This window comes from Scyliorhinus torazame, chromosome 17, assembly GCF_047496885.1.
Source record: "Scyliorhinus torazame isolate Kashiwa2021f chromosome 17, sScyTor2.1, whole genome shotgun sequence".
Classification (NCBI taxonomy): domain Eukaryota; kingdom Metazoa; phylum Chordata; class Chondrichthyes; order Carcharhiniformes; family Scyliorhinidae; genus Scyliorhinus; species Scyliorhinus torazame.
Genome location: NC_092723.1, coordinates 139,375,016 through 139,400,585, shown reverse-complemented (window position 1 = coordinate 139,400,585; position 25,570 = coordinate 139,375,016). Strand labels below are relative to the sequence as shown.

At 46.3% G+C, this 25,570-nt stretch overlaps 1 protein-coding gene across 1 annotated transcript; it reads left to right on the top strand.

Annotated features, from left to right (window-relative positions):
• The first annotated feature begins 163 nt into the window (after nt 1-163).
• On the top strand, nt 164-25,089 carry palb2 (partner and localizer of BRCA2). The gene is made up of 14 exons (XM_072481162.1): nt 164-332; nt 655-714; nt 2,734-2,833; nt 3,266-5,050; nt 9,966-10,307; nt 11,424-11,971; nt 12,844-12,936; nt 13,444-13,605; nt 14,114-14,199; nt 15,470-15,628; nt 16,895-17,011; nt 20,752-20,839; nt 22,404-22,561; nt 24,007-25,089. Exons 1-14 carry the CDS (start codon nt 285-287, stop codon nt 24,230-24,232), a joined length of 3,972 nt encoding a protein of 1,323 aa, XP_072337263.1. The 5' UTR covers nt 164-284; the 3' UTR covers nt 24,233-25,089.
• Nucleotides 25,090-25,570: the final 481 nt, after the last annotated feature.

Sequence of the window (25,570 nt, the reverse complement as noted above, 5' to 3'; positions counted from 1 at the left end):
GCTGATTGGTTCCAATTGGCGGGGGTGCAGCCAGCGGCGAGCCTGTGAGCTGATTGGTTACAGTGGGCAGAGCCAGTGGCCAACCTGTGAGCCGATTGGTTATAGTGGGCGTGGGCGGGGCCAGAGGCGAGCCTGTGAGCTGATTGGTTGCAATTGGCGGGGGGGCGGCAGTCTGTTTGGCCCTGGGCCCCGGGCCTGCGTGCTGCCTTGGGTGAGCGGGTTGGCGGTCTGACTGCTTGACTGTCATCCACACTGAGAGTTATCTCTTCATTCCCCCTCTCACAATGGAAAACAGTGTGAAAAAACCCCTGAGCCGGGAAACCAGGGAGCAGGTAAAGTGAAACCCTCAGCTTCTCCCTCCGCAGCAACAACAATCAACTATGTTTTTTAAATTTAGTGTACCCAATTCATTTTTTCCAATTCAGGGCCAATTAAGCGCGGCCAATCCACCTACCCTGCACATTTTTGGGTTGCGGGGGCGAAACCCACGCAAGCACGGGGAGAATGTGCAATTTCCACACGGGCAGTGATCCAGAGCCAGGATCGAACCTGGGACCTCGGCGCCGTGAGGCAGCAGGGCTAACCCACTGTACCACCGTGCTGTCCTGAACAGTCAACTATGTTAACCCAATTCATTATTCATTTCACTTGCAGCTCAAAGAACGATTGGCCTTGCTGAAGAAAGAATATGTAAAGACAGTCTATAAATTACAGGTAAATGTCCCCTTCTTTAAAACATGTCACGTATTTGAGAACTGGTGAGTGCAGTTTAGATGCGGGAGGTGAAGTTGAGGCTTTGGTTGCCCAAATTCTCCCTCAGTTAGAGTTTCCTTGCCTCATTGTCTTGGTCTGTTATAGACTAATTAGTAGAAATAGTTTACTAAGATTTGTTAACAATTCCATTGCCGGTGTATCATGCAACTGCCAGGACAGCAGAAGGTGATCGTGATGGGCCATGGCCTTTTGTCGTCCATGAATTCTGACCTTCCTTGTCAGTTCGAAAAGCCAATGGGTGTTTTTACTTTTAAAATAAAGACTTTTGTTCCTTTATCAACTTTCACCACCTCAGGATGAAATGAATGAAATGAAAATCGCTTATTGTCACAAGTAGGCTTCAAATGAAGTTACTATGAAAAGCCCCTAGTCCCCACATTCCGGCGCCTGTTTGGGGAGGCTGTTACGGGAATTGAACCATGCTGCTGGTCTGCTTTCAAAGCCCGCGATTTAGCCCTGTGCTAAACAGCCCCTGATGTCCCAAAAAGCTTTACAGCCGATTAAGCACTTATGAAAAGAATAGTGATAATAGGTGAAAATGTACGGAAGCGTAATCAGCTTTGAAATAAGCACAGAGGTTGATGTTTCTGTTTAGGTTGTTCTTCATTCTGACTGGCTCTACTTCTCGGGTGTCATTTGAAGTCCAACCACTGATTATTAGTCGACAGCCAATTTGTCCACTATAAGGAAAGTGTGACGACTATAAACAATAGACTAGTTTTGATGCTGGTCAGAACAGAAGTGCTCTCCTGTGCCTCATCTGATAGTGCCATGGGACCTATTGGGCGCGATTCTCCACTCCCACGCCGGTTGGGAGAATCACCTGGGCTGCCAAAAATCCCGGGGACCCGGTCCGACGCCCTCCCAAGCGGCGGGAACGGCCCGGTCGCGTTTCGCAGGCCGGAGAATCGCCGGAGACACCCAAAATGGCGATTCTCCGGCACCCCCGCTATTCTGAGGCCCGGATGGGCCGAGCGGCCAGGCCAAAACGGTGGGTTCCCCCTGGCGCCGTCCACACCTGGTCGCTGCAGTCGTGGGCGGTGCGTGAACGCTGGGGGGGGGGGGGGTGTCCTGTGGGGGGGCGAGGGGGGATCCTGCACCGGGTTTCACCTGGAATGTGGGGTGGCCCGCGATCGGTGCCCACCGATCGTTGGGCCGTCCTCTCTGAAGGAGGACCTCCTTCCTTCCGCGGCCCCGCAAGATTCGTCCCCCATCTTCTTGCGGGGCGGATTTAGACATGACGACAACCGCGCATGCGCGGATGACGTCCGTTATGCGGCGGCGGCCGCGTCATCTATGCGGCGCCGCTTTTACGCGGGCGACAAGGCCTGGCGCGTGTAGATGACGCGGCCCCGATACTGGCCCATTGTCCGGGCCTGAATCGGTCGGGACCGGGGCCGTTCTGCGCCGTCGTGAACCTCGACAGCATTCACGACGGCGCGGTCACTTCGGCGTGGGAGTGGAGAATCCCACCCTTTATGTCCACCTTAGCAGACAGATGGGCCTTGGTTTAATGACTCATTAAAAATATGATATATACAAAAAGATGATGTCCCAATGGTACTCTGTCAGTCCAGGTTATACCTACTGCATAGTTCTGACATTTTCAAATGCAGTCTTGACTATTGGTGTGAGTGAGGAGAAGAAATCCATCCGCTGACATGATCTGATATTTAATGAACATATACCACATCAAACAGCATGACACATTAAGGTGTGGGTACAGCATTCTGTGTGGTTTTAGCTGGTCAAATTGTAGTTGAATCCTTGAATAATACTAAGGTATTGATTTCACCAAATTGAGCTTGTATATCGGCTTAGGCTAGTTAATGGCATTTGCTTCTGAGTTGGAAGGCAGTTGATTCAAGCCCCATTAAAGAACTTGAGTGCATAATTGAGGCTACCCTCTCATTGACTTTATGTTGGCGAGTCTGTTAAACTTTTCTTTTCTGTCACTAGCGTGCACAGAAAGCTGAGCTTGTGCGGAATCATGTTAAAAACACCATCGCACAACAGAATCAGCCACTGGAGGAGCAAAGCACAACCCAGCAGACAACTGGTACGTTTTCAGTAAATAATTTTAAACTTTAGAATGGATCTTGCTCCCGGGTGACTTGTTGATCATATTGACTTCAGTGACAGACTTTCCTACAACAAATGGAAACCTTAAAGTGACATGTCACCGGGACACCCCTGCATTCTGTGCAAATTCCAATTGGGAGTTTACTTACTTCTCAGTTGTCACCTACCCACTCTGCATCCATGCTGATTAGGAATAGGAGACGACCATTCGACCCCTCGAGCCTCTTCTGCCTGTTGGATAATGTAAAGTTGTTACACCAATGTTTTCATTTTAAAAAAAAAACTCGTGGCCCTGTTTACCTTTTATATTCAGATTGTGTATCTGTCTCTGTTTCCTTCTCTTTCCCCCACTCCCACAAGAAAAAGAAATTCAGAACCTAATGTATGTTTCTTGAATCTTTTTACAAAGGTGAGTCCTTGCCATTTTTGGATACGCATCAGTCAAGTTCTTCATATCGGAGAAGCCAAGTCCCAGAAAGCAACGAGAAAAAATCAACAGTGACCTTTAACCTTGAGCCTGAAATCAGAGACTCCATTGGTGGCCCAAATGTGGCTTTGACAAGAACGTGTGAAAGTTTTGAAGACCCTTCAGCAGAACCTACCTTTTCCCCAGCGGTGGAAACGGGTCCCGTCACAAAGTCAGACATTCGAGTTCCAAGTCGTCTGAAACTGAAGAAAAGGAAGTCCGGTGAAGTACTGAAAAAGGGTGTGTGTGAAGCAGCCAGTGAACTGAATGCATCTCTGGCAAGTTCTGAAGAACCCTCTGTTAAAGAAATAGAAGAACTGGATTCAGCTGTTAATGAACAGAATGCAATATCTTCCTTCTTTAATAGAGGCAACGGTGTCTCCGCGGCACTAGGTAGAGATGTAAAGGAGAATGGTTCTCCTCACGGTGAAGAAGACTCTGTGCCATTCAAAAATGAAGCACAAGAGGTAGAAGGTAATCACTTGACTTCGCCCTTGGGCAAAACTATGAATGACACAGTTTGCTGCAGTCCTGGTGACAAGTCTGCAGCAGTGTCTGTGTGTGAAAATGAAGCTTTCAGTTCAAGGGACCCAGAGGCACTGGCTGAAGCCACCCGGCCACAGCAAGAAGAGCTAAACTGCCCCAAGGAACTCATTGAAGCCTCTGAGAGCAATCTTGCAAGTGAGGCAGTAGCGTCAGAACTAGATCGGCTGCAGGGAAATTCTGATTTACATGAAGCTTCAGAAGACAGCCCACTAAACTCTTGTACCCTTGTTGAGGGCCTTCTCTTCCCTGTAGAGTATTATGTGCGGACAACCCGACGCATGACCAGCTGTCAGCGGCAGGTAGATCTCAACGCAGTGATTCACAGCCACTTGGGAAAGTGTAGAAGTGGTGGCAGAGGGAGGTCTAGGAAGTCCACACTTGAACAGGGCACCCCAGCAAAAGGCCTCCCCAAGGCTGAGGGAGAGATCAGCGACACATTATTACTTTTTAACAGTCAGGAGGATGATTTTGCAGCATCTAATGCAGCTTCTTCACAGCATCACTCACAGTACCCCTGGAACACTGGTGTTGATTCCCAAAGTATTAAATCAAACCATGTGAAAGGGAGAAAAAGAGATCGAGGAGGATCTATAAAACCCAAGCTCACGGATGATACTAAGGTATTGAAAGTTACGGAGTGGACTTTAAATAATCACACAATTTCTGATGTTCAACGTGTTGCAGCTTCTGATGTTCGTAGTGAGAGAGAAAACGAGGAGAATGAAAATAACTTCTGTCAGCCAGTGCCCAACACTAATGAACTGTTTGGAAATACAGTAAATAAGTTGGGTGGTCATGATTTTTCGAGCATGACTAACTTTAATATCAAGAGTTCTAATCTGACTTCGGCCAAACCTAAACACATTGGGAAACCACTACAGGATTCCATCGAAAGCCAGACCAGTGATGTGTTAGTAAGGCCTTTCAAAGAAAACTCAAAAGGTTCATCAACAGAACAAAGGGAGTCTGTATCAGGTGTGCCAGAGCATCACTGCGGATTGAACAGTGATACCGACAGTCAGGAAATGGTCCCAGAGACTCAGCAAGATCCCTTTCTTGGCATCTCGATGAAGAAGAGTTTCAATGGTGCACGGCAGTTGTTTCCATTGGGGATTGAGTCGTACGGAGAGGACACTTTGGCCCAAGTGTCTCAGCCCAGAAGGAGGGTGAGACTCTCGAAAGGTGAGCGCATTGTTGAATTTTAATAGATTTGACTGCCGGTCGCCTGACTTGATTCTTTGAGTGCCGACATTACAGAGTGGGTACAGCACATTAGTTTTTGTTTAGGAGAAAAGAAAGAACTGGCATTTCTATAGCACCTTTCACAATCTCAGGAGGTCTCAAAATGCTACTCAGCCAAAAGATGTACTTTATAAAGTGTAGTAATCATTGTTGTGGAGGATGAGGCTGATGAGCAGAGAGATTGCACAGAGCTATAGTTGGGTAGGTAGGAAATGAGAGGATTCATGGTGTCATTAAGGAGTCTATTATCATCATTTAATTAGCCCCAAGTTATGTGGATCCTAGGTATTTTTTGATTTTTAAGCTGAGGTGAGTGTGATGTCAGAGGGGGCTGGTATACGGGTACGGTATGTGGGTTTAGGAGGTAAGAAGAAAAGTGGGCGGCGCGGTGGCACAGTGGTTAGCACTGCTGCCTACGGCGCTGAAGACCGGGGTTCGATCCCAGCCCCGAGTCACTGTCTGTGTAAAGTTTGCACGTTCTCCCTGTGTCTGCGGGATTTTCACCCCTACAACCCAAAGATGTGCAGGTTAGGTAGATTAGCCACACTACATTGCCCCTTAATTGGGAAAAAGGAATTGTGTACTCTGAATTTATTTTTTAAAAAGGAAGGAAAGTGGCCACAATCCGATCCGCCCTGATCCCATGGAATGATGGAACAGGCTTGAGAGACTGAATGGTCTCCACCTAACTCCTATGTATTCTGTTGAGTTTTGCCTTTGGGATTATCTTCAATCAATGAGCAATAGGTCCACTTCTTCCAATTAGAATTGAAAGTGCTGACTTTCAAAGAGCCAGGACAATTGTGAAAAGTTTATTTACAGTTTTTACAAACACCGGGAGGGAAATTTAAATGATCAGATACTGGAGGGATCCACTGTTCTGTAATAGATCCCGGTGTAAGCACTGAACTCTGTGCAGTATGGTAAGGGTATCCTGGTGCCTGCACCATAGAGGGGCATATGCTTCATGAGAAGCCCCGTGAGTGTTGTTAAATTGGAAAAATAGGGGTTATTACTGACTTACCTCTGACCTGAATGTTTGCACATTTAATGATTTGCCAAACTTTTTCCATAACTGTGGAAAGCCCAATATGGTTAAATTGATACGAGGGCAGACTTGGTCGACCAGCTGGTCTTGTCCTGCCTGTCAATTTCCATATGCAATACAAAACAAAGAACAAAGAAAAGTACAGCACAGGAACAGGCCCTTCGACCAACCAAACCTGCGCCGACCATGCTGCCCATCTAAACTAAAATCTTCTACACTTCGAGGGTCTGTATCCCTCTATTCCCATCCTATTGGATTGGATTTGTTTATTGTCACGTGTACCGACGTGGGAGAAAAAGGAGAACTCTTTGGCCAGCGGCCTAGCAAATCTCCACGGATCTACTCCCCCCATTTGGTCCATAATCCCCCTAAGCACCTTGGCCGCTGCCGGCCTTTTTCCGGTCCTGGATCTAGATCTATATAACCCTGGGTCTAGCATGGTGTTGAAGTCCCCCCCCATTACCAGGTTTCCTACCTCCAGGTCCGGGATGCGTCCCAGCATCCGCTTCATAAATCCCGCATCATCCCAATTCGGGGCATATACGTTGACCAGCACGACCTCCATTCCCTGCAGTCTGCCACTCACCATCACATATCTGCCCCCGCTGTCCGCTACAATGTTCCTAGCCTCGAACGACACCCGTTTCCCCACCAATATGGCCACCCCTCTATTCTTTGCATCCAGCCCTGAGTGGAACACCTGTCCCACCCATCCTTTCCTTAACCTAACCTGGTCCGCCACCTTCAGATGCGTCTCTTGAAGCATGGCCACATCTGCCTTCAGCCCCTTTAAGTGCGCGAACACTCGGGCCCTCTTAATTGGCCCATTTAGGCCTCTCACGTTCCACGTGATCAGCCGGACTGGGGGGCTGCCCGCCCCCCTCCCCTGTCGACTAGCCATCACCCTCTCTTGGCCAGTCCCACGTCCCGGTTCCGCGCACCCACCCGTCCCTCAGGCGGCGCATTCCCGCCTCGACCACCTTTTCTCTTACCAGCTCCCCTTCGATCTCCGCAGCAGCAACCCAGTTGTCCCACCCCCCCTCCCCACCCCTCCCTAGATCCCCATCTAGCATAGTTACTCCCCCCATATTGCTTCCGAAAGTCAGCTGACTTCAACTGACCCCGGCTTCTCCCGCTCTCTCCTTGACCCCCCGTGTGAGGAACTTCCCCGTCCCCCGCCTGTGTCTCTTCTTCCCCCCCACCGGCGCCCACATTTCTCAGTGTCCCCCCCCCTCCCCAATTTACACCTCTATACATCAGCATTTTCTTTTCCCCTCCAACATTAGTCCCTCAGTTCTGGTCCAGTTTCTCTTTTTGAATGAAGGTCCATGCTTCTTCCGACGTTTCAAAATAGTAATGTCTATCCTGGTGCGTGACCCACAATCGCGCCGGCTGCAACATCCCAAACTTTACTTTCTTCTTATGCAGCACCTCCTTGGCTCTATTGAAACTCGCCCTCCTTCTCGCCACCTCCGCACTCCAATCCTGATACACTCGTATCACCGCATTCTCCCATCTGCTACTTCGTACCTTCTTGGCCCATCTCAGAACCACCTCTCTATCGTTGAAGCAGTGAAATCGCACGATCATCGCCCTAGGTGGTTCTCCAGTCTTTGGTCTCCTCGCAGGGACCCGGTGGGCCCCTTCCACTTCCAAGGGGCCCGAGGGGGCCTCAGCTCCCATTAGCGAGCATAGCATCGTGCTCGCGTAAGCCCCGCCGTCAGCTCCTTCCACTCCCTCGGGGAGACCCAGGATCCGGAGGTTCTTTCTCCTTGATCTGTTTTCCAGGACTTCAATCCTTTCGGTGCACTTCTTATGGAGCGCCTCGTGCGTCTGCATTTTGACCGCTAGGCCCAGGATCTCGTCCTCGTTGTCCGTTACCTTCTGCTCCACCACACGGAGCTCTATCTCCTGGGCCTTTTGTGTCTCTTTAAGCCCCTCGATTGCCTGTAGCATCGGGGCCAGCACCTCCTTCTTAAGCAGCTCCACACACCGTCTTACAAATTCGTCCTGGTCCGGTCCCCATGTCGCCTGGGCTCCCTCCGACGCCATCTTGCTCCTTTCTTTCTTCTGCTGCTGTCCTCGAGGATTCTCCAAGATCTGGCCGCCGCCGCCGATATTTTTCTTTTCCGCTGGGGGGGACTCCCTGTTGTCTCACCCCACACCGGGTTTCGTCACGAAAGAATTTCCCGTTGGGGCTCTTAAAAGAGCCCGAAGGTCCGTTTGAGCTTGAGCCGCCGAAACGTGCGGCTTAGCTGGTCATCGCCGCAACCAGAAGTCGCCGTATGCCTTCTTGACTACCTTCTCCACCTGTGTTGCCCCTTTCAGTGACCTGTGGACCTGTACACCTAGATCTCTCTGACTTTCAATACTCTTGAGGGTTCTACCATTCACTCTGTATTCCCTACCTGCATTAGACCTTCCAAAATGCATTACCTCACATTTGTCCGGATTAAACTCCATCTGCCATCTCTCCGCCCAAGTCTCCAGACAATCTAAATCCTGCTGTATCCTCTGACAGTCCTCATTGCTATCCGCAATTCCACCAACCTTTGTGTCGTCTGCAAACTTACTAATCATACCAGTTACGTTTTCCTCCAAATCATTTATATATACTACGAACAGCAAAGGTCCCAGCACTGATCCCTGCAGGACACCACTAGTCACAGCCCTCCAATCAGAAAAGCACCCTTCCATTGCTACTCTCTGCTTCTATGACCTAGCCAGTTCTGTATCCATCTTGCCAGCTCACCCCTGATCCCGTGTGACTTCACCTTTTGTACCAGTCTGCCATGAGGGACCATGTCAAAGGCCTTACTGAAGTCCACATAGACAACATCCACTGCCCTACCTGCATCAATCATCTTTGTGACCTCCTCGAAAAACTCTATCAAGTTAGTGAGACACGACCTCCCTTTCACAAAACCGTGTTGCCTCTCACTAATACGTCCATTTGCTTCTAAATGGGAGTAGATCCTGTCTCGAAGAATTCTCTGCAGTAATTTTCCTACCACTGATGGCTCACCGGCCTGTAGATCCCTGGATTATCCTTGCTACCCTTCTTTTTTTTTAATCTAAAAATTTAGAGTACCCAATTATTTTTTCCAATTAAGGGGCAATTTTAGCGTGGCCAATCCGCCTAACCTGCACATCTTTGGGTTGTGGGGATGAAACCCACGCAGACACGGGGAGAACGTGCAAACTCCACACGGACAGTGACCCAGGGCTGGGATTCGAACCCAGGTCCTCCGTGTCGTAGGCAGCAATGCTAACCACTGTGCCACCGTGCTGCCCCCCTTTTTAAACAAAGGAACAACATTGGCTATTCACCAGTCCTCCGGGACATCACCTGAAGACAGTGAGGAACCAAACACCCTCACTTAAAAGCTGTGATTGCTTTCCTGAAAATCACGAAACAACTCATAAGAACAGATGCCCAGAGGCAAGAGGGGGTGGTGGGAATTGTGGGGGAGTTAGCAATTAAGGACAAGGGCTCAGCAACTGGTGGGGCAAAGGGGGGTTGGGGTTGCAGAGAGAAGCGTGGTCGAGAGTCAGCATGGAGGTGAAGAGGTAAGGCCGGGAGTTGGAGGAAGAGGGACTGAGGTTGGGGGGGGTGGGGGGATCTTGAGCAGACAGGTGACAGAAGAGGCTGCCTGTGGAAAACTATGTTAAAGTGAAACTGGCAGCGTTAAGCGAGTCTACTTTTTGAACAGTTTTTAAGTGAAATAGTAAGTTGGTGTTGAGAAGGACTTACTGTACATTTGAGATTGTACATTTGATATAAGGTGATTTGTGTATTCTCAATAGGTAACTGTTATCGTAGAACACGTGCAGGCTCCAGGAAACCCACCACTCGACTTGAAGGTGGGACGCTGACCTGCTCAGAACCATTGCTCTCTGTTAAAAAGCCTGTTGTCAAAAAACTGTTTCACAGCCTGGAGGTCCAGGATTTTGACCTCCCTGATGAGGAATACGGTCAACTTAAAGAGAAGCTAAAAGCAGAATCGTTGAGGAAATCGCTTCTTCCTTCCCAACACAATATCGTTGACTGTACTGTGGAAACTCTGGTGGAAACAGAGAATTGTGACAGTCCACATTCACAGGACATTAAACAAGCGACAGAAAGCCGCGAGGAACACCACCCACAAAGTAAGATTGTTCAGTCATTCCTAAAGAAGATCTTAATATTCCAATCAAAATTTACAGTTTTATTTTTAATTGCCCAACATTTACCTTATTCCCTTTTCCAAGTTAGATATCCTTATAAACTAATATATTCCAAGAGGTTAGACAAACAGTACATCATGGTACAGATTTATCTTTGCATAAGCTATTTATGAATCATACCCACACAGTACAAATATTTTGCATATTAACGATAGACTGTATGCATATTGGCCTGTGATACAGGAGTGGTGAAGATATTGGGCGGGATTCTCGATTAGCTGACGGCGAAATCGGGAAAGGTGATTGGGTGAAGAATCGGTTCCGACGCTGAAATCGTGGCAGAAGCCGATTTGACTCCAAATTGCAATGCTCCAGCACCTTGAAAACGGCGTCAGTGCGTTCTAGACAGCAGACATTGTTTGCATATCATTAACAGGCTCGATCCGGTATTCTCCAGGGCCTCCGCGAATCTCCGTCTCCGATGGGCTGAGTTCCCGATGCTGTGGTTCACTGTGCTTTTAAAAATCGTGAACCGGCGTGGTGGCTGCAGTGGGAGAGGGGGGATACGAAAGGTGTCCAATATCACCATTGTTTGCTGACAGTTGTGCTGCTGGCACTTCTGCCAGGGCCGGGGGGAGTAGTGGCGGGGGTTGACCAGGAGGTAGGCTGTGGGGTCGGGATGAACGGGCATGGAACACCATTGCCGCAGCCGGCAAGGCAACCATGCAACTGCGCACACCGCATGCACCCCACTTTGAACCTAGTGTCACGGGTCGGAGAGGTGTCTTCCCCCGGGGCCCCCCCTTGGATGCCTTCTGGCCCCAGCCGACCCATCAGCTGTAACAGTGACATGTTATTGGCTGGTATGAGTGTGTGTGGGGAGTGTAATGTGTATGTGTGGCTGCAGCTTGTCAGCCTCCCGAGTGTCGATCACAGACCCGGCGACTCCCGCACCATTTTTCATTGGAAACTATTGTGTTCCAAGCGACACCGGTGCTAGCCTCTCAACGGTAGCGGAATCAGTCTAGTTGCAGCACTGGTTTGTCTGTCTTAAAAGTCCATGGTGATGGTTTACATATATATATGTTTTTCACCTAGAGAGTTTAGACCACACGGAAAGGAGCAGGACCCCTGAGGAACCAGCAGCAGATGGTGCAATTACTCCTTCTAGTCAGAAAAGACCAGAAGATATATCTGGCAGTAAACTGTCCACCAGCGTTCTGCTGTCAACACCTTCCTGTACCCCACAGGCAGGAAACGTCCACCAGCGTGAGCAAGGTGCAGGTAGCCCTGTGTTCCCTTCACTTGGCTTCACTCCTGCATTCGGTTCTTCAATCCTTTCCCAAAATAACCATCAAAATCAAGACTCACTCCAAACTGGTGCACTCCAAACTGGCGCACTATCACATGCGTATGAGGATGTTCAGAATAATGATGGGAGCTGTGGGCAAACGTTACAGACATCTGAAGGAGTGGTGCCAGTAGTAAATAGAGGAGACACTCTGTCTGCAAGAGAACATCTAGATGCAGATGAACAACCTCCGGAGCAGTTCCACGGCAGTTGTGCGACAAAGATCAGTCAGTCAGAGGTGTTGAACAAGGATTGTGCTGTGAAATTTGCTGAACCGGGCTCTGTAATTGAAGAGGTATGATTTTTGTTTCACGGCACGTGCTGGTTCGTGTGGTGGAAGATTTGTTGCCATAAAGTGTTGAGTGCAGGGTAAGGCATACCGAGTCCTTTACCTTGTGTGTTGCTATGGCAGAAGTTCAAAGTAGAGGTCAATGACTCTCCCACAAGGGACTAGCTTATCCTGTGGACCAATCTGCTGAGCCAGCCTGCTGCAACTTGCCGGAGGCATGTGTGACTGACCTAGGTGCAGAATTAAAAAGAGCATATATTTCTTTGAACCTCTGAACTGTCCCTGCTGCAGAGAGCAGCAGTTCCTACCTGTAACTCTGTGTAATCTACCTAAACAAAAGAAAAGCAATTATTATTTCTGTAATTATGTTACATCTGCCACCTTTGGTGGCTGTTTCCTTGCCCCCTCCAATGTTGTCCCAAATGCCTTTGGTAGGAAACAGCATTAAGTGAGAACATGTGTCCGTATAGCAGCTTGGCAGTTTTCATTTACCTTTGAACCATGGATGGGGAGAGCACTGACTTTGTACAGGCACCTCGAATCCACCAATTCTACATTTAAAAAAAAAAAAAAATTTGGAGTACCCAATTTTTTTTCCCAATTAAGGGGCGATTTAGCGTGGCCAATCCACCTAACCTGCACATCTTTGGGTTGTGGGGGCGAAACCCACGCAGACATGGGGAGAATGTGCAAACTCCACACGGACCGTGACCAGGAGCTGGGATCGAACCTGGGATCTCGGCGCCATGAGGCAGAAGCAGTGCTACCCACTGCGCCACGGTGCTGCCCCAATTCTACATTCTTGAATAGGGTGTGTGTAATGATCTTTTATCGTTTCCAAAAGCCTTTTAACTAAATCTTGTGGGATTTTTTGGTAGGGAAATGATGATGCCTTGACTTCTGCTCCTCCTGCCCATCAGTTTGAGCAAAGCCTGAAGCGACAAACCTTGCAGTTAATCTCCACTTTACAGGTTAGTAAATACTGAACACTGCCAAGATTTAAACGGTCGCGTTTTCTCTGCAAAGTGACTTGAGGTGCAATGATATAACCTGATTTCAAAACTGACTCGATGGTTTAAATTATTGACGAGTTCTGTACTAGCCCCTAGGAATGATGCTGGGAACTCTGGGCGAACAAAGTCCCACGAAATTAGCTATCACACGTACAGCAGGAGGAACAAATTGTCTTATTTTAAACAGGAAATGTGAAATTGTGATTCTTCAGAAGGACACATTTTAACTGTTCAAAACTACTGGGCAGATATAGAAGCCTACTTTCTGAATGCACAAACTTGGCAGGGAGCCTTTTGATTTTGTATTATATGTGCAGGATGTGGGAGAGACACTCGGTTGATAGAACTGGTCCTATGTAGTAGCCATGTTGGTTGTTGTGCAGTAGAGTAGCTCTGCAAGAGGAACAGCTTATCATTGTATTAATATTTAAAGAGGCTAAATTATTTTATCACTTGTATTTGTAGAATCCATCCACTTCCTGTGTTACTGATTTGTGTACAGTGTTCTGGATAGTGAGCGGGACAAAAGCTTTGTGTATTGCTTGTGCTTGTGAAACAGCAGTATTCTTGTGGGCCCCACAGCAACTAAACCAGTGGACTAACATCCATACATGGGCCTTTGATAAGGTAAGGATGCCTGTTCTTTTCTAGTTGCAAATTACCTTAATACTGGTCTGACTGTCTAAAGGTCAGTGATCAATAGTTCACTTTGAACAGCAATAAAAGTAAATGTTTGACTCAAATGCTTTCAGTTCTGTCAGAGTTGCTTTTATTCTTTCACGGGATGGGGGTGTCGCTGGCTAGCCAGCATTTCTATTGCCCATCTCTATAATTGCCCCATAGAAGGATTCAGTATACTGCTGCCTCACGACGCCAAGGTCCCAGGTTCGATCCCGGTCCTGGGTCACTGTCCGTGTGGAGTTTGCACATTCTCCCCATGTCTGCGTGGGTCTCACCCCCACAACCCAAAGATGCGCAGGGTGGGTGGACTGGCCTTAATTGGAAAAACAAAATAATTGGGTACTCTAAATTTATTTTTAAAAAAGGAAAGACTATTCATGGTTGTCACGATTAGATTTTTATTTTTAACCTGATTTTCATGTTGATTTGGTCCCCACTCCCCTGTCTCTTGCAGGTTCCTATAATCGAACTCATCCCCATTCCAGATGCTGTGAATATCCTGTGTGTGGCCTTTGGAAGCCTGGAGATAAGAGAAGTGAAGTAAGGCACATTGATAAGACTGACAATACGGCAGAACTGATTGATTACGCATGCACATTATTTTGCAGAGAATTGGGGGTTTCACACTGAATGTTAAAGTGTGGAGCACTTTTGTATCCTAACACACTTTTCTGAAATTGGATATTTTTGTGCTATTTGCACTTTCTCAGACTGGCTATTTTCATAAAAATAATCAATTCTACAGTGTACTGTTACGTTTCATAATTAAACTGTTGGAATTGAGCCCCTTCTCCGTTCATTGTTCTTTCCACGTCACCACATGCCAATAATGCAGTGATGGGAAATGAGCTTGCACACTGCCGGGCTGAGGTGTGAACACAGAACACCAAACCCAGGCCAACACCTGCCATGCTGGGTGAGGAAAGCAGTAGGGGAGTCTTCTCTGGCCCATATAGACACCCCTCTTTGCAATTTATTTTGGCATAGATAAAAGGCCTGCAATGATCCTTAGAGATAAATACTAAGTAGTGTGGTGACACTAGGCAAAACTGTTTTCTAAGACTAATTGAGTTCTGCAGGAAGAACATTGGCATTACATATAGGTGTGGTTGCTAAATGTTAAGCTGGGAATTAATCCACGTATTTTCTCTGGTATGTAATTACAGGAAGCACTCACTGTCAGCCATTAGCCCACTTGGGCTACTCTTCACACTGAGAGTTCTGTGGTACAGAGCAGAACTGCAGCAGCAGGACATTTACTTGTTCTCTGTCTTGTTTGGACTTTTGTGTTTGACTTCATAAGGGGAGATGAGACTTTTTTTTAATCGTCAAAGAGAGCATAATAGTGAGAGGTGATTAATGGTAGTGCATTAATAATTAGGCAACATTTTAAATAGGGTTTAACTTTAACTTTATTTTAGCATATGCAACTTTGCCCCCGAATACAGAATTACTTCACTTTTGACTAAAGTACAGTATTCAGGCACTGTAAAGAGCTTTACTCTGTATTGAACCTGTGCTGTATCTGCCATCAGGAGTGTTTGATGTAGGGGAGCTCTGCTTTGTACCTAACCTGTACTGCATCAAATTTGGGTGCATACCTAATGCTGAAACCAAGTGCATAAAAGTGGCGATCCCTTACGTCTTCAGCACTGATGTGTTTCACTTCATCAAACTATTTTTTAAAAAACCCAGAGTACTGCTATAATCCTAATAATGAATCAAAGTGAAATTACTGCTCAGGCAGCGCCTGTCTCTCTTGAAACATGGCTGATTGATTTTTTTCTTTCCTGCTCCTGTTTGTTTTAAGAGCATTGCACTCCACAGAGAAAGGTTGTTTGGAACGCACGCTTCTGCAAGCCGGAGATATAAACGCAGTGCTTGGGTTGCCTGGAAGGAGGCTGGTCTGCTCTTGTGGTACACTCCAGAGTCAACACATAGAACTGAGCACCCTATCCAAAGAAGGAAGGTCAGTTCTGATTTGTATTTGTTTTCTTTAACCACGTTTCGGTTTTGGTTTGCCTGCTGAGTAATACTTCAAAGCTAGTGGGGCATGTTAATTGTTGTGTGTCTGATGTTTGTTTAAAAAAATTAAAATGATGAGTGCAAGATGCAAGGGTTTAGATTGTATTAAATGGCAGAGCAAAACCATATGGCCGCTTCCTGCTCCCATTTCATGTGTCCTTATTTGTGGTGCTGCTTTCTGTCCCCATGTGTTAATGATATCACAAATGGTGATGCTCATTTCCAGGTCTGAGAGTGGATATGTAAGTGGTGCAATCACCATACCAGCTGAGGTTATTCATGAAGTCCCTGCCTTCTCAACCTTCCCCTCATCTGAGGTGTGGTGATCCTCGGTTTAAATCGCCACCACTCAGCTCTCCCCCATAAAGGGGAAAGCAGCCTATAATCATCTGGGACTATAGTGACTTTACATAGTGCAATCAAGCAAACTCCAGGAAGGCATGGGGCGGGATTCTCCACTCCCACGCCGAAGTGGCCGCGCCGTCGTGAACGCCGTAGAGGTTCACGACGGCGCCAACCCGCACATGCGTGGTTGCCGTCCTGTCCAAATCCGCCCCGCAAGAAGATGGGGGACGGATCTTGCGGGGCCGCGGAAGGAAGGAGGTCCTCCTTCAGAGAGGACAGCCCAACGATCGGTGGGCACCGATCGCGGGCCACCCCACATTGCAGGCCCCACATTGCAGGTGAAGCCCGGTGCAGGATCTCCCCTCGCCCCCCCCCCCATAGGCCGCCCCCCCCAGCGTTCACGCACCGCCCACGACTGCAGTGACCAGGTGTGGACGGCGCCGGGGGGAACCCGCCGTTTTGGCCTGGCCGCTCGGCCCATCCGGGCCTCAGAATAGCGGGGGTGCCGGAGAATCTCCATTTTGGGTGTCTCCCGCGATTCTCCGGCCTGCGGCCCGCGAAACTCGACTGGGCCGTTCCCGCCGCTTGGGAGAATCGCGGGAGGGCGTCGGACCGGCGTCCCCGGAAATTTTGGCGGCCCAGGCGATTCTCCCAACCGGCGTGGGAGTGGAGAATCGCGCCCATGGTTCCCCACGATTCACAGCTTAAATGGTTTCTCATTTCCTAAACTTTTAATGAAGGTCCTTGAAGTGGTACCCACTCTGAGCCCTCAGTGGGGAATGTTGCCTGTATGGAGCAGGGGGAGAAGAGGAAATGTTTTATGAGCTAATTGCAGTTTTGTGACTGCCTGTTTTCTCGTGTTTAGGAGTGAGCAATGCACACAGCTGGTCCCACCCAATGAGATGGTACTGGCTTTCAGTGACGTCGAAGGGGAGGCAGAAGCTTTGCTTGGATCGACTATAATGAGCAATATTGTCATCTGGTAAGTGCGTGAATGCTTCTAACTGGAGTAGAGCATTGGATATACAGGTAGTTTCTGATTAATTCATTGACTCTATTAACCCTCTTAGCTGAACATAGGTGGGGTTACGGGGATAGGATGGAGGCGTGGGCTAAAGTAGGTGCTCTTTTCAAGGACTGCTGCAAATTCAATGGGCTGAATGGCATCCTATACTGTAGGGATTTTATAATAAGTCCTGCCTTCCTCGTCTGACATTTTCCTACAATTTCAGCTTGTACAGCAAGGCTGAAATTAATTGTACAAATATCTTGCAGAAATAAACTACTTGAGCATCAGTAGTAGCCTTACTAAGATGGTCAAATGCACCCTGGTTCTGCATGCCCTGCAGTCGCTGTTGTTTATTTCCTACATACAGTCTCCTTCCTCGTTCTCATTTTTATTTCAACTTTTGGTAGAAAAGAAAAGAAAAACTAATCAGCCAACCAATTTTTTTCCCGATTCTTTTGATCTCTTTTACAAAGTTTGAAACTCTTTTTCTGTTCTTGCCCTCTATCTTGGAAGTGGGAACTCCGAGATGGGAGTAGCCACTCAGCCCACTGCCCACGTTCCACCATTCGGTTAGGTCATGGTAAATTTTAAAAGACAGAGGTTTTGGGGTTTAAATTTTTAAAGCCAGTGTGATGGGCACATGCTTCTGATGTAACATCAGACAATTGTGAACCATACATCCCTCACCTTCTTTAAAGCATGTTTTCTATGTGTAGCATCTGCCTTATAACAGAATCATCAAGGATTAATAGCAGTTACTTGTGTCAGCTGTGATTGGCTGTGTCTAAAATATTAAAACAGCAACATTGGCTTTCTTCAGTGTAATCTTGTCTTTTAATCAGAGGGTAATACTGTGGTATGGTGCCAACTTCGGTCAGTTGGTAGCTTATGGGGATGATTGGGGATTCGAGTCTCTATCTTGGACATGAGCTGACACTGCAGTACTAAAAGTACCACCATGTTGCAGATTCTGTCCTTTGGATACAACGCTAACCCAGGTCCTGACTGTTACTGGTGGTTCAAATTAAAGGATCCCATTGAAGCAGAGCAAGGAGATAATGGAATTGTAGAATGGATACAGCACAGAAGGTGGACTTTCGGCCAAATGGGTCTGTGCTGGCTCTCTGCGAGCGCAATTTAGCTTGTCCTCCCCATTGCCCAGCAAATTTTTATCCCATCAGGTGCTCTTCCAGTTCTCTTTTGAAAGCTGGGATTGAATCTGCCGGTACTCTCCTTTCAGGCAGTACATTCCAGATTCTAACAGCTCACCTTTAGCTCTTTTGCCAGTCGTCTTAAATCTGTGTTCTTTGATTCTTGACCTTTCTACCAGTGGAAACACTTTCTCTCTAGCTGCTTTGTTTTGACCTCTCATGAATTTTAACATCTCCATCAAATCTCTTAATTCAGTGAGGAGCTGAAAGAAATCGTATTAGTAGATAGATGATTTGGCGGAAATTGATGGGATTAATGGTTGATAAATCTCCAGGGTCTGATAATCTTCATCCGAGAGTACTTAAAGAAGTGGCCCTAGAAATCGTAGAAGGGTGACATGGTGGCATAGTGGTTCGCAAGGCTGCCTCACAGCGCCAGAATCCCGGCCTCGGGTGACTGTGCAGTTTGCACTTTCTCCCCATGTCTGCCTGGGTTTCCTCTGGGTGCTCCGGTGGATTGGCCGTGTTAAATTGCCCTTGGTGGCCATAAGGTTAGGTGGGGTTACGGGGATAGGGTGGGGGCCTGATCCTAGGTAGGGTGCTCTTTCAGAGGGTTGGTGCAGACTCAATGAGCCGAATGGCCTCCTCCTGCACTGTAGAGATTTTATGATGGGTGGTCAATTTCCAAAATCCTGGGGCAGCCCTTGGTGCTGTGTTTAGCTGGTCGAGGACCCGGGTTCGATCCCGGCCTTGGGTCACTGAGACGTTTGCACATTCTCCCCATGTTTGCATGGGTCTCACCCCCCACAACCCAAAAACATGTGCAGGGTAGGTGGATTGGCCATGCTAAATTGCTCCTTAATTGGAAAAAAAATAATTGGATATTCTAAATTTATATTTAAATTTTTTTTTAAATAAAATAAATAAATAAATAGTTTGAGATTAAGGGGTAAACCTTTTAGGAATGAGGTGGGGAGAAATTTCTTCACCCAGAGAGTGGTGTATCGGTGGAATTCACTACCACAAAAAGTAGTTGAGGCAAAAATGTGTAATTTCAAGAAGGAATTAGATATTGCTCTTGGGGCTAAAGGGATCAAGGGATATGGGGGGGATGGCAGGATCAGGGTATTGAATTTGATGATCAGCCATGATCATAATGAATGGCGGAGCAGGTTCAAAGAGTCAAGTGACCTACTCCTATTTTCTATGTATGTTTCTATGTAACCTCCTCTTCTCTAAGGAGAACAAATCTGCTTCTCCAATTTATCGATGTAACTGAAGTTAATCATCTCTGGAACCATTCCTGTAAAGCTTTTCTGCGTGGTCTGTAACCTGCCATATTCAACCAGCCCACTTTTTCAAAACGTTATGTTTGTTGTTAGATTCTGCGATTGGGCACCATTTGCTGAAGAATCCTGAGTGTGCTAATAGTGATACTTAATCAATCAATTTAAGATAATCTTGTCAAGCTCATAAAGTGGCTCATTTACGCTCACTAATGGCATACGGAGGGATCCATTCTCTGCAAATGAAAAGGATATATTCAAAACTTGTGTCTCTCGGAAGAATGGGGAGCCTAAAGTTAGTTCCCTGTTGCATTCCCCATGGTAATGCCTCAGCCAATCAGAGTATCCCTTTCTTTTGTGGTATAAATTCTTTGATTATTTGAAATTTGGTATTTTTACATTTGTTCTGATGAGTACAAGATGGAAAGGTTTGCCAACATCTTTTAAGCAGTATTCAAATTCTACGCTAATATTTTCATTAATTACTGCAGCCCCCCAACCTCTTTCACCTTCCATATATTTCTTCAGCACCTTCCATTCAGGAAAAGTTAGTACCCAGTTTGCCCCTTTTTATGAGGCCAATTATTGCCACAACACGTTCAGGGAAGGTGGTGGCATAGTGGATGAGTAATCCAGAGACCCAGAATACTCTGGGGTCCCAGGTTCAAATCCCACCACTGCAGATGGTGAAATTTGAATTCAATAAGAATTAATTAGTGATGACCATGAAACCATAGTCGATCACTAAAGTCCTTTAGGGAAGGAAATCGGCCACCCTTACCTGGTCTGGCCTGCATGTGACTTCAGACCCAAAGCAATGTGGTTGACACTAGACTGCCCCTCTAGGGCAATTAGGGATGGGCAATAAATGCTGGCACAGCCCGCGACGCCCACGTCCCATGAACGAATAAAAAAAGCTCACCAATCAATGAGCTCCAGATGTCTAGGCCAACATTCCTCCCTCAGCCAGCACCATTGAAAAATAGTCTGTAATTTCACTGCTGTTAATGGGGTCTTTGTAAGGAAAAAATGGTATCTGCTATCATAGCAACCAATATACTTCAAAGAAATTAAAGGTTTGGGACATTTCTCAAGGTAAATTTCTAATATAAAAATACTTTTTTAAACTACTGAAGGTGTTTTAATCCCAGTCTCACCACAACCTCTGTTTTCTGTCTGCTTTGCCCCATTGTTTTAGTGATTCCTACATGATATTCAACAAGGCTTGGTTTGGAGAAAATCTCAGTTCACATTGATTTTTGTGTTTATCTCTTAGGAGCTTAAAGACTGGGCATCTCCTGAAGAAGATCCATTTAAGTGAAAGCTACCCGGGTACAGTCTGCCAGAAGGCCTATTCAGAGTCGGTAAGGAGAAATGTTTTTATCTTTATAACTGAAAAAAGTGGTGATATCTCGCAGGCTACCAGTTTGTGACATTGCTACTTCCAGGAGAAGGGAGGGCATTGGCAGATTATCAGGGTAGGATTTGTATTGCACTCTGGATTTAATGATAGTGGGTCCAGGGGAAAATGAAATGCTTCATGTAGCATACGTTTCTCTGAGAAGGTGAGCTATGTGAGGGGAAAACTCGGAGTCCCTGCATTAACTTTTCACTTCGGTGACCTGCTTTGAATCCAGTTCAGATTGGTGGAAGGAAGGGCAGCATGGTGGCACGGTGGTTAGCACTGCTGCCTCACGGCGCCGAGATCCCAGGTTCGATCCTGGCTCTGGGTCACTGTCCGTGTGGAGTTTGTACATTCTCCCCCTGTTTGCGTGAGTTTCGCCCCCACAACCCAAAGATGTGCAGGGTAGGTGGATTGGCTATGCTAAATTTCCTCTTAATTGGAAAAAATGAATTGGATACTCTAAATTTATTTTTTTAAAAGATTGGTGGAAGGAAATGTGTATTTGGTTGTAAGGGTCTTAATTGATTGGTTTAGCTGGTTCCCAGTTAGTGCAAATCTACGGCACAAAACTGGCATCATTTGCATGTAAATTCGAGCTTCCGAGGTCACCATGTCGAATGTTGGAAACCGTAAACGCCAGTCTGATAAGAGTTGGGCGCCAATGTATAAATGTAGGAGTGACTTTGCATTTAATTCACAGAGTACTGGCACTGAGAGCAAGAAGCATAAAAGTTTCATCTAAAATCCTGATATATCTGAGAATAAAAGAATACTACAAAATAAATTCTCAATAATGCCAATGGGTTGTTTGCCTTTAATAGACTATTCCAAGCTGTGGAGAGTCTTCACAACCCTAGACGAACGGACAGCATTTATTTATTTTCACTCTTTGCAATGCCAGGAAATTAGAACTGTAAAGATCTGGACCAATTGACTTGCCAGCCACTTGATTATAAACAATTTGCAATACAAAACTAAAAATGCACAATGTGATCTAGTGCCTCAGTGAGGAGATTTAAAAAAGACAGGTTAATGTTTATCATGCAAGTCTTTATCAAACGCGAGGTGTGATCAGAGGTTGATACCTGAAACCTGTTTTCCCTGCTGTACAGATGGTGAGAGTCTGTTGTACATTTTTAGCATTGCTAGTTGTTTTTAATCTTTGCAGTTGCATTACTGTAGGCGCCAGAGTGTGGCAACTAGGGGCTTTCCACAGTAACTTCATTGCAGTGTTACTGTAAGCCTACTTGTGACACTAAAGATTATTATTACTGTCTTAGTTCATTTCTGATCAAGGCCATTGGTTTGTGAATTTTACTGAAAAATCTGCAGAGCAGTGATAAAATCTGTTCTCGTAAAATAACAAGTGACTTAATGTAACTATAGGTATAAGTATCTAACTATAGGTGGACAGAATGGTGAATGCAGCCCCCAAAGTAGCAGTGAAAGATCTGCAAATTAAAATTTGGCAGTCCTTTGGAAGTAAATATTTTTATTTAATAATTTTCATTCTTGTGCTTTAGGGCCTATTGTTCCTTCTCCTCAGTCACCGGTATGTTGGCAGTTGTGATGGATCTGTCAGCCGGAGAGTGTGTGTGTTAAAGATGGTTGGTGTTAATCCAATAAATGATAAAAGTAGGCCTGTCATGTCATATACACTTCCTCTGGAATGCAATGGAAGGTAAGGTGCATTCTGCATTAATATCCACCAATGTCCTCCTTTAGAAAAGTGCCTCAATGCTGGAAGATCCCTGGTTCAATCCTTGGTTAAATTAGCAAATGTCAATGGGGTGTTGGTTGGAGTCTATTCATTTGAGTAACACATTCATCCAGCGGTTTATGAAAAGATTTCTGTGTAAGATTTCTGTTTGGTGCGCCGTTAAACAATTGTCACTTCTAAGAAAGCTAACTCGATCAATGACATGGATTAGAGTTTAATAGAGAGAATACCCACATCAACTATGTGGATCCAAAATGGAAGTAGAGTGAGAATCAAGTTCTTTGTCAAATATCGGGCATCAAGACCCTCCAAGTAGCGGAGGACCCGGGTTCGATCCCAGCCCCGGGTCGCTGTCCATGTGGAGTTTGCACATTCTCCCTGTGTCTGTGTGGGTCTCACCCCCACAAACACGAAGATGTACACTGACCATGCTAAATTGCCCCTTAATTGGGGAAAAAAAGAATTGGGTACTCTAAATTTAAAAAAGAAAATCAAGTCCCTCCGCAGGGAATGCTACATCATCCTGAGCTTGATCCAGCTCAAGGTGGTTAGGGCCCACCTCACCAAGGCCAGAATGATTCTATTTTTTGGGAGGGGGGGTTTAATGATAGGTGTTCGAGAATGCCCGCGAACCATACGCACATGTTCTGGTCCTGTCCCAAATTAGTGGGGTTTTGGGATCTTTCTTCAGCACCATATCGGAAATTATAAATGTTGATTTAGAGCCCTGTCCATTAGCAGCTATACTTGGGGGCGTCAGGCCAGCTGGAGTGGAGGATGTGAGCGTTGATTGCTCGGTGGTGAATTCTGCTGAGCAGGAGACAGGTGATGCCACCTCGTGCCTCAGCATGGCTAGGTGACTTGATGGGAGTTTCTGTACCTCGAAGTTTACAGTGAGGGGTTTGATCGCCGGGTTCCATCGTAGATGGCAGCCTTTCATATTGTACTTAAGGAATTGGTCACTGTTAGTCGTATGGTGGGGGGGGCGGGGAGGTGGGCTGTTTGGATTGTATTCCTGTTACTGGGGCTACTGTTGCTGTTTGTAATTTTTCGAAGCATGTGTTTTGTACAATTTTTTTATATTAAAATGTTAAAAGTTCAATAAAAATATTTTCAAAAAATATATATCTGGCATAAACTTGGGGCTGGATTCTCCGCCAAGCCACATTTCTGTTGCACCCCGCCAGCGGGATGCTCCATTACGCCGGCTGGTCAATGGGGTTTCTCATTATGGGGCTGCCCCACAGCGTGGGAAACCCCCGGGCTGCCGGCAAACTAGCATCCCGCCAGAGGAGAATCCAGTCCCTGGGCTTCCATTTTACAGTCAGTTCTTTTTTCTTTCTGATCAAATTTCGCTAAGATGTTTCTCACTTTTAAAATTTTCAACCAATTCCTTTCTGGAACAGGTATATTGTTGGAGGTGTGAAGGATCAATCAGTTGCAGCAGTTGTAACCCCTGGAACCCTGGTCCTCTGGGATGTGCCGTCTGGCCACATCTCAACCATGCTCCCGCAAGGCCCCAATGGGCACTGGTCGCTTTTCCAGTGGGCAGAGGCCAACTCCTGCCTCTTGGCCAGAAAGAATGACCGGACTGTGTATATCTACAAACGAGTGGGAGCTAGAACAGTATGATATCACGGCACCAAGATCAATGCAAGAAAAAACGCTTTGCCGTTTGTTTATTTATTTGAAACTTATTTACCTCATCAGTTGAGTGAAAAGCACCAAAATATGTTTGTAGAACACCGACACTACAATGTGAAGAAGATTACTTTTGTTTATTGTGTACTATATAAAGTTCTTCCACAATCTTTGGCTTGATGTACTGATCTGTTATACAGTGTCTGTTATTGCTGCAGGGGAGTACCAAATATTAAAATCGGGACTGTCCTATTTCAGTGAAAAGTTCAGAGGGCACTTTAATTATTTTGATTAAGTGTATAATATAGACGGCAGGTGGATTGGCCACAATAAATTGCCCCTTTAATTGGGGAAAAAAATAATTGGGTACTCCAATTTTGTATGTTAAAAAATAAAAAGTATAATATAGAAAATATCCTTTTATGTGTTCGGTGGAGTATTACAATGCCACTGTTCTGGGTGATTTGGAAACAGCAGCGTGATCTTTTTGTATTGTATTTTTATACATCAAGGGATATTCTTGCTCATTTCATAATGGAACTATATTTTCTTCTGATCATTGGTGATGGAAACAGGTCCTGAGCATGTAAAGTGGGAATATCTGTGTATTATTCACACTTTCCTATGTTTTCTTTTATGTATGAAAGCTTATGTTTTCATTGACAGTATCTAATTGGGGTTTATTTTGATATAACTTCCAAGCTTCTTCCCCATTAGCAACTGTGAACATGTAAGGAGAATCAAAATTTATCCCAACACATTTGGTTTAAATGTACGAGCTTAAACATGTGGATGAAAAAGGACAATACTCTATTAATACTAGGCCGAATAAACTTATTCTTGCTCTACACTCGTGTGTATTGTATAAAATAATGATCAAATACACAAACAAACGACAACTTGCATAAGAAATAATATCCCACTCAAACTGTAGTCGCAAGAACACCTTGGGCGAAATTCTCCGGTATCGGCGCGATGTCCGCCGACTGGTGCCCAAAACGGCGCAAATCAGTCGGGCATCGCGCTGCCCCAAAGGTCTTCCGGTGCCGGAGAATTCGGCAACCGGCGGGGGCGGGATTCACGCCAGCCCTCGCCGATTCTCCGACCCGGCGGGGGGTCGGAGAATCTCGCCCCTTGTAGCAGAGTTCCCAGTCAGAATTCTGCAATGCCAGTCAGTAAATAGTTATCTGGGCCGGGATTCTCCCGCGATCGGCGGGGCAACCCATACTGGCACCAAAGAGTGGTGTGAAACACTCTGGCGTCGGGCCGCCCGGAAGGTGCGGAATCCTCCGCAATTCAGAGGGCTAGGCTGGCAAGTTTCCTGCGCAG